Source organism: Squalius cephalus, assembly GCF_949319135.1.
Source record: "Squalius cephalus genome assembly, chromosome: 3".
NCBI lineage: Eukaryota > Metazoa > Chordata > Actinopteri > Cypriniformes > Leuciscidae > Squalius > Squalius cephalus.
The window spans coordinates 8,353,359-8,363,592 of NC_137124.1; the positions used below are offsets into that span (position 1 = coordinate 8,353,359).

Below are 10,234 nucleotides of genomic sequence, written 5' to 3' on the forward strand. Positions count from 1 at the left end.
TGATAGATTTCATTGCCTTTTCATCAATTCACAATCCCCATTTGATCTTTTTCTTCCTTCTGTTGAAAATGCTTGTCATCTGTGAAAAATGCCAAAGTCTTAAATGAGTTTAAAGCTAAATCTCCTGGGTGCCTTCTGCAGAATTTGGGTTCACTGAAGAAAGACCTGTTGCGCAATCACTTTAAACAAGAATGATGTCAGTAGTGCGGTACTTTAAAAGGGAAAGTCCTGCCAGATAATCCACAAACACTATCAACAGACGGGAAAGTGAATTCTGGCAGCTTTACGGCTTATAGCCTATACTTGCACGTTGTTTGCTCAGTGGGAAATTTCACAACAATGAAGTTCACCGTAGCAGCCTTTCTTTTTCTGACCTGCATGGCACTGCTGTCCACAAAAGAAGGTAAGCAGAGGCATTTTCTGCATGTCATTGGCAATATCAATTGTACTCGATAATATTAAGTCTTTATTTTTTTTAAAGGATTGAAAATTGTCATGTGTCAAGTCACCTTTATTTATAAAGCACTTCATACAATACAGATTGTTAGATCAGTGATGCAAACAGAATTCAGTTCTGCTGTAAACCAGCTCTAAAGATGTTGAAAGAATTATTGCTCACTCTTATTTCTCTCTTTTCATCAAGTCTTCGCTGCTAGACTGTTGGCTCCACAGCTGCGCTGCCCGTGTATTCAAACATATTCAGGAAAACCAATTAATCCAAAACTAATTCAGAACATAGAGAAGATTCCTGCAGGAGCAAAATGCAAAAACATGCAGATCATGTGAGTGTGATATACACCAAAGATCAGTGCAATCTGGATGCATGATAGATAGGATGCATTAATCTGTTTTAATCAGTGTTCATTAAACCTTCTTTGTCTTACACAGTGCCACTCTGACACAAGGACAGATCTGCCTCAATCCCAAAGATGAATGGGTGAAAAAGATCATCGAAGGATAATTTCTCATCTAAAAAATGATGTGTTGGATTTACTTAAAATATATACCCTGTATGCACCATTTTTGCATCACACTTTTTAATTAATCCCAACTTGGAATAATTTTACTTAAAATTAACAAGAAAACCTTTGTTATGTGTACTTTAATATTTGAGTTCACGCAACACTCTTTACTTAAAAATATATGTAACGTGATAGAATCTACTAAGTAATTGCAAGTTGTTTTAACTTAAAGGAGAACTCCGGTCAATTTTAACATTGAGCTCATTTTTTAGTAAATTTGGAGTGCTGTCAGTACAGAGAACAATGACAAAAATCGGTGTTGCCTACACCATGTTATCCTCTTTTTAAAATGTGCACCCTGTTGACTTAAATGGGGCAAGTTTTAAACCTGCTTTTAACCTCTTAACATCCTTGATGTGTCATTACAAGTGCCCAGCCATTGTGAGTGATTCCTTCAGAGTGAACACGGTGAATCTGACTGCAGTAGATGTGCAAGATATGAATAAAAGTGATGTTAATTCAGCCAGCGCACATACCTGTATTTACTTCCTGTTTTCGGTCGAAGTCCACAGTAGTCGATTGTCGAGTTCACGCGCGTGATAACCTATGCGTCTAAAAATTCAAATGAGTATCTGAGCTCTTTGGGGTAACTCAGATTAATTGCATAAATTAGTAGAAAAACACAAGCCTTCGCAACACCTGCCAACCCTGTCATCACCTCTTTGCCTTCCAGCATTACCCCAGTCTGTAAAGGATCATCTGTTGAGCCACCTTTCATGATAATCCTCAATGTGTTCCTCTTCGTTCCCATGAGTATCCTTAAAAAAAAACCCCAGCAAATCTGCATTTACTTACAACATCACTTGTTATTGTTCAGATTTTTGCGAAAAATACATTGCATTGAAAATACATTGTATTGGAACACAAAATTAGAAAGAAATGTACCTTCATATTTTAAAATAAAATGAATATCTTACAGCCTCTTGCATCTAATATGGTTAAATTAATTAATTGCCATTATACAAGTTAGAAGTTAATTAATGAAGACTTTTGTCCAGAGGTTTTGAACGAATCTCATTGAAAACATTTTAACAGTCACTACTAGAATAGCCTAACAGTGTAATAATAATAATAATAATAAGTTTATTTTATATAGCGCCTTTCTGAGGACTCAAGGTCGCTTTACAATAATTACAAATACACATAACATAGAAACATGAGACGATACATATAACCTTTGAAGGATAACATAGTAGAGGTATGGTACATATAGAAAAGTGCTTTGAATGTAATAAGGAGTATCTTGTACTGAATGCGATAGCGGATGGGTAACCAATGTAGACTGCGTAAGATGGGAGTAATGTGGGAAGATTTCTTAGTGTAAGTGAGGACTCTGGCGGCAGAGTTCTGGATATATTGAATTTTATTTAATGATGAATTTGGTAGGCCATAGAAAAGAGAATTGCAGTAGTCAAGCCGTGAACTGATGAAAGCATGAACTAGGGTCTCAGCATCACTGATGGTAAGAAATGGACGTAAGCGTGCAATATTGCGAAGGTGGAAGAAGGCAGATTTAGTGAGAGAGGAGATGTGAGGAAGAAAGGAAAGAGAGGAATCAAAGATTATACCCAGGTTTTTGACAGTGGTGGAAGGTTGAACCGGAACTCCAGCAATATTGAGATTGTCAACACAAGATTGTGTAATAGATCTACAATCTTTATTTGAAGCTAAACTTTTGTTTAAAGGGCATTTACTTATTTTGATAATAATTTCGAAGGTTTAATAGACAGAGTCGTCGTTGTCATTTAGGAATAATATTGTGCTTGAATCAAGATCGCCATTATTTAATGATAAATCGTGTACACATACAGTATGGAGCTGTAGCCAATGTGTTTTCGAATTTAATATTTGTAGCTACATTAACCTTACCAAAAGTAACCCGCGCCCAAGGTCTGGCCGCCCACCTTTCCCGCGATCCATAGAGAATATGGGAATATGTAAATACGCAAAGTAGGTGTAATTTGCGGGCGCCGGGCGGGACGGGTGGGACATGTCCCCCCACCACTTTTTGCCAATGTCGATGTTGTCCCCACCACTATTGATGCATCTCACGGCACGAATGTGCCAATACAAATAAATAAAACATATCCTGTTAACTAGCAGAGCATTCATTTTGTTTGTTTGTTAAATAAGTGGCGATTTAGCGCTGAAATGTGTTGTTTTTGAAATCAAGTGATCATAGTGCTTGTTGCCGCTGCGATCAGTGGCGTGGATACTGTGTTCTCTTGTGAGAACCCGAGTCTTCACTCGGACGCGCGCTTCCATCCGTTGTGGAGACTCTCTATTCGTTCCAGTGAAATTACAGAACAAAATGCACACAAACGTGTCCCTGCCTGATATACAACCACTGATAAACATAATCGGTTTTGATGAGAAAAAAAACCTAAACGAGTGCGGATTAAAACAAAATTACGCACGCCACTGCAAAGTAGGCTACATTTTTTAAATTGAAGCGTTGAAGCATCCAGCTCCAAGAGAAGTTTCTGAAAAACCTCAAAGGTATACTTCAGATGCCTGGGATAATGGAGATTCAGTGCATAGGTCTAACCAAGGAGGACACAGCACGCCCTGGGAACACCTTCAAGGCCTGTAAGAACTTTCACGCCCTCGATAACGATTCCAGTGTCCTTTGGACTGTCACTTGAAGCTCCTGTCCTGGTCACAATTACTGCCATCACAAGCCGTTCAAGTCCTGTCTGTTCTTCATTGTCCTGCAACATTAAACAGCAGTGAGACTTAAAAATTTAGATAAATTCGTTTGATCAGTGTTGTAAGATACAGATAAATCCAATCAATGATATGGCCTCTTGGAGAAGTATAGCAAACAATAATTTTGATTTAAATTCACTCATTATATTGAAATTAAGATTGCATACGTTGAATTCTTTGATGAGATCTCCTGCATGTTCCCCAAGGAATTCTATCATGCAGCGGATGACCACCTCTCTCTTGTCATATCAACTGAAAACTGCTCATCCTAAAATGAATGAATGGCAATAGGTGAACGACATGACTAAGCTTGGATTCTCCCAAGGTTTATTTTTTTGTCTCCTCAATGTTTTGTTCCTCGCTACTGTCACCCTTTGGCTTGATCAGTGGGGCTTAAAACCAGTTAATATTTAGCTAATTTTACATGCGATTGCTGGACACGGCATGCACACAGTTCAATGGCAGCACTAAATATATTTACAGCTTTACAGTTATCAACTTCAGCCATTAATCGGTGAAAAACGCAATTTCCCATTTTGTATGAGCAACACCCAAGTTCAAAATGCAACACTACGGACATCATTAAATATAATGTTGCTCGTTTCCCATTAGCCTACAGTTAAAATAGTAACTTTAAACATACTGGCAACGTGAATGGATTAGGCCTAGTTAACTTAGTTGCCTTATATTTCTAGAGCACTAGTTTTCTAGTTTAAAAAAAAAAAATTAAATGACTTGCATATTACATCAAATAGACAACACAAACTATTTTTTTTCTTCATATACCTTTGTCAGAAATTAATTGAAAAAGCGTCGAATAGCTTTGCCTCCAGGTTGTCAGCGGGAAACTCCAGGACAGGCCTTGTGAGCATTAACTATTCAACTTCAGAGGTGAATAGTGTTATAGTGTTAGTTCAGTAAATACATTGTTTGTTACAGTTATTTTACTTGTATACATAATGTGTTCTTATTAGCCAATCAGATGTGGCTACGTCATTACGTAGGGATTACTTCACTGCTTGTTTACGTTTAGCATCAGAATGCTCGTAGGTCCCGGTGCGGATGGTTGTATATAAACCCATCATCGCTGGGCAAGAGCATAAAACCCCCATTGATGTAAAGTTGTGTCTTAATATGTAAAGTAAATTTCCTGAACGTACTCTCTTTGTTGTGTGCTTCTCTTCACGCCTCCACGGACACTGAGAAACCAACACGAGAAAGCACAACAATAGTTTTACAGCTGCCCTTTTTACGTTAATCTGTGTCCTTTATTGATATTACGAGCAAACATCAAAAAAGTTGCGCAAAATATGACTTGTCTGCAGCGAGGAAACTCCGTTGCATGATGTGTGTCTCGTGCTCGTGAGCTGCTTCAAGCGCGTGTTTGAACAGGAAATGCTTGTAAATTGAAAACAGCTTATTTGCATCACGTTGGATTAATTCAATATTCTCTCTATTTGGAATTATTCAAAAAGAATAGCTAAATCTAAACAACAAAACTTAGTAGATTTTATTACAGTAATTTTTTAATAAATTTAAGGCAAAAAACTGTTGAAAAAGCAAGAAATTAATTTTGTTAAATAAAGTTTACATATTAAATTTCATGAAATCTACAAACCCACAGAATAACTTTTTACAGGCTACATTAACTAACATGTGGGCTACAAACGTTTTCATACATATTCGTAAGTAGGACATGTTTCTAATTGTTGAAAATTCGCAGTAATTCTGAAATTCAGTTTAAAAGTTAATTTCTTGACCAAAAATGCAATAAATCAGTGTACCTTAAGTTAAAAAAGTTAAGCTTACCTCTTTTCAGTGTCTTCATCACGTTGCATTTCAGAAAATCTTCACCCACTAACACAATAAACAAGTGTTTATTAATGTTAAAATGTCAAAATCTAATATTTTACTAAATTTATAGAAAGTTAAGCTTACCTTTTCACAGTCGTCACATGTGCTCCTTAAAATGTTATGCTAGATTTACTTAATTTTGACGCAGTTGTTATAGTAGTTGATTTGACTTATGTTTTTTTATTTTATTTATGCATACATTTAAGTTCACCTGGTAACTTATATTTTTGTGTTACACAAATTATATATTTTAAGTAGAGGTTGAAAAGCTATGAATACTACGTTTTTTGTGTTTAATCTAATTACTTTTATAAGTAATGGTTGTTCAGCCGATGAATCGTTTTTTTTAGAGTGTATGTTTATATGCAAAAGATTATGGTGTTTAATGGTTATGGTTATTAGAGATCTGTGAAAAATGCATGTGTTCAATGCAAACATACATGTATCTGTCACACGGGAGAAGAGAGGACCCAAGAGCGATAGCAGGTAAAGAGTCTCTTTAATGAAAAGAAGGCAATGAGCCACAGATGGGCTTTCAAACAGAAAAGTTCTCTTTGATAATTGTAACAGAACAGCAGTAAACCCTGGGCTGGGTGAGCAGGTCCTTTAGAGTTCTCAGTGTGAAACCGGCAGTAGCAGACAGATGAGGCACCAGAGCGATCACAGCCTTCAACAGCAGAGTAACTGGACAAAGCACAGGTTTAGCAAACATATAGCCAGAGGAAGTCTATTAGACTTTACCGCATCAAACAGGGTGTATGAGTGTAATGGCAACAGGTAATCAGAAACAGCTGAGTAGAATGAAGGTGCATGTGAATGGGTGTGTGTGTGTGAGCGGGAGTGTAACCAGGGTGTGTGTGTATGTGTGAGTCTGACCAGAAGAGATAGAGAAGGATACCAGTTCATGAAAGTATCGTCTCCCATTGCAAAAATGTCAATACAACTCTGTTTGGATGCATGACTTGCTCATTAAAAGTGATGAATAGATAAACATTATGACGAAGCAAATGTATGAAAGCTTGCATGATGGCAAATGGCATGGCAAATTTTCGGTTTCACTTTATTTCGATAGTCCACTTTAGACATTCTACTAACTACAAGTAACTTTGCAACTACATGTCAACTAACTCTCATTAGAGTATTAGTAGAGTGTAGTAGACTGTCAGTAGACTGTTAGGTTATATGGTTAAGTATTAGGATTCGGGTTAGTAGAATAAGTTGAATTGTATTTGCCAAGTTATTTATAGTCACTAGAATGTCTGTTGGGGCCAACAAAATAAAGTGTTATAGCAGATATTAACCAGACAGTCTACTAATACTCTAATGACAGTTAGTTGACATGTAGTTGCAAAGTTACTTATAGTTAGTAGAATGTCTAAAGTGGACTATCGAAATAAAGTGTTACCAAATTTTCTGAAAGCACTATTGCTCATCTACCATAAATTACACTTTCAGTACAGAAAATACTGTGGAAATCATGTAGAAAATATGTCAAAAAAAAAAAAATATATATATATATATATATATATATATATATATATATATATATATATTAGTTTTCAACAATCTTCAGAAAATGGTCTTTGTCCTCTTCAAGATGGCAAACAAGTGAGGAAAATAAGTATTTGAACACCCTGCTATTTTGCAAGTTCTCCCACTTGGAAATCATGGAGGGGTCTGAAATTGTCATCGTAGGTGCATGTCCACTGTGAGAGACATAATCTAAAAAAAAAATCCACAAATCACAATATATGATTTTTTAACTATTTATTTGTATGATACAGCTGCAAATAAGTATTTGAACACCTGTCTATCAGCTAGAATTCTGACCCTCAAAGACCTGTTAGTCTGCCTTTAAAATGTCCACCTCCACTCCATTTATTATCCTAAATTAGATGCACCTGTTTGAGGTCGTTAGCTGCATAAAGACACCTGTCCACCCCATACAATCAGTAAGAATCCAACTACTAACATGGCCAAGACCAAAGAGCTGTCCAAAGACACTAGAGACAAAAGGGACACTTGAGAGGGTCTGATTATAATTTAACCAGCAGTAATTCTGGATTGCGTCCACCAAATAGGAAATAAGCAAATCAGAACACTGTGCGCCAAACCAGCAGTATGTGCGCAAGCGTGAACCACTAGTGTTTCTGTCTCACTCTGGATCTGCCACTGCATCACATTTCTCTCTGCGTGGCGTGGAGTGTCCGTTTTTATGTAGGCTCTCATGTTAACTGGTTAGAGCTTGTGTTAGAGCACAATGCCTGCGTGACACACACACTTCTCGAGCCGCGCCGAAACCGCGTGCTAGAAATAGAACCGCAACCGACGCCTATTTTTCACGCGACACGCAATTGTGTTGGAAGTTTTCAGACAAAATAGAAGGCGCAAATACATATTAATAAATTACATTTTGATGCTTGAAAGTCTCTCGGTTTTGACAAATGCATATATAATTGTAATTTAAAAAATAGGCCTAATTATCGATTTTCAAATATTGCCCCTGTCAATAGGCCTACAGAACGAAATATTCTGTAGCCTATTTTGCCGTCAATACTGCCGACGTTGTCTTTGCTGTATCAGGCTATATGGGCCATTCTACAGAATTGGTGCAAACTGCTGTCCCTCATCCAAAAAACACATTTGAAAAGCATTTAATTATTAAAATCTTAGATGTTTACTAAGATCCTTCAATTATCTATTGAAACCCACAATAATATTTAAGATATCAGTAAGCTTTATATATATAAAATCATAATTTATGGGCTACTTTCAATTAGGAGGTGGCTGTCCCAAACCCTAACCCCTAAATTTCAACTTGTGAAAATGATATTGAATAATTTTTTGCAAATTTTTCCATTCTTGTTTTAAAAAAAATATTTTTGTTTTTTTTAAAAAAATGAAGTTAAAAAAAATATTTATTTTATATTTTATTTTTAAATCATGAAACTTTATCTAAAAAAACATGTCCCGCATTTTCATGTCACTACCAAAACAGTGAATGTTGTAGTCCATTGGCTGAGACTGATTTTAACCACACTCCTACATTTTTGATCAGGAAATATTCCTGTGTCCCTCTCTCTCATGTGCTATATGGTGAGTAGATTGATCCCATCATTTTGAGGTAAATGTGTTCTAAAGTCTAAAAATCTGTGTGTAACTTTAAGGAATGTCACTACCAAACTCATTTTTTCTGCTATTGAGTATTTTTTTGGGGATGTTATTCCATAAAATTTAGTTGTTATATGTGTTCAACTGTTCTGACCAGTGATGGCTAACCATGTGCTGATTAGCATCTTCGAGCTAGGCTCAAAAGTTATCTAAAATTGTCACTACCAAAACAGTCACAACCGAAACATTTTCTTGAAGTTTCGGTTGTGACATTGTTTTGGTAGTGACAAAAGGGAACACATAATCCTTTATTTGGAGGAATAAACTACATTTTAGTACAGTTATGCAAATAATTACTACTGTAGTATGTTTTAGTAGTGTTTTAGTATGCAATATTCTGTTAAAATTCTGTAATGTGATGAGGTTACAATTACTTAAGGTTGCAGTCCATGATACTAGCTTAGGTGTAAGGTTGTTGTCAGTAATGTTAATTTCTATGATTAACTTGGCAAGGAGAATGACATAAAACACCAACATGCCTAAAAAAAATAGAAAAACTACAACAGAGAGACAGAGAGAATACAAACAAAGGTTGAGGGAAGACCCAGTGAAGTACGAGGAATACTTAAGGAAAGAAAATGAAAGAAATAAGAAACGAAGGGAAGAAGGAAAGTTGAAGAGTATCAGTGAATTATCTGACAGGGAGCAAAGACATGTCAGAAAAGCATGGAGGAAAAGACAGAAAAGACACAGGATGATGGTGAAAAGACAAAAAGAGATGGAGACATTTTGCAGGGCTTCCACACCACCTAGCACTTCCAGTGAGGGTGATCAGACACCAGTACACACACACACACACACACACACACACACACACACACAGTTCAGTGGTTCTGGAGATTTATCTGAATGAGGAAAATTATTCTGAAATTAATGTATTATGTAAACACACACACACACACACACACACACACACACAGAGTTCAGTGGTTCTGGAGATTTATCTGAATGACTCATAAACAAAATGTTGAAAATGTGAAAATAAAACAAAGTGGTTCTGAGTCTACATTGTAAGTTGTTGTTTTTTTAGGAAGAAAAATCTATGAGCATACCTCTTCTCACTTGCACCTCAAGACCAAAGTATAGAATAGCTCGAGGTGTTCTTATAAGATATTTACTGTCAGATGTGTGTCTGCTATATGTACTGACTGCATATGTGCATCATAGTTATTTATTTATATTAACATAAAATGTGGACAGTCTGATTCAGCCATGGCAAACTAATTATTGTGGTCACTACCAAAACATTACTGTCACTACCAAAAATGTGCAGTCACTACCGTAACATGGGATGTTTTGTCAAAAATAAAGTATATTGAATTATCAACTAAGATGTTATGATAGTGTTTGGTTCAATGCATATTAATACTAATGAATCCTTAACTTTGAAATCAGTACGATAAACTTTATGCCTTCTACAAAGAAAGATTGGGTTCAAAATACAACAAATCTCATAAATCACACTTAAAATATTATTA

General features: G+C 36.1%; 1 protein-coding gene across 1 annotated transcript; it reads left to right on the top strand.

Moving 5' to 3' along the window:
• The first annotated feature begins 248 nt into the window (after nt 1–248).
• On the top strand, nt 249–1,494 carry LOC307156564 (interleukin-8-like). The gene is made up of 3 exons (XM_079867984.1): nt 249–403; nt 644–782; nt 889–1,494. The coding sequence occupies exons 1-3, from the start codon at nt 340–342 to the stop codon at nt 959–961; spliced, it is 276 nt and encodes a 91-aa protein (XP_079724110.1). The 5' UTR covers nt 249–339; the 3' UTR covers nt 962–1,494.
• The last annotated feature ends 8,740 nt before the right edge of the window (nt 1,495–10,234 follow it).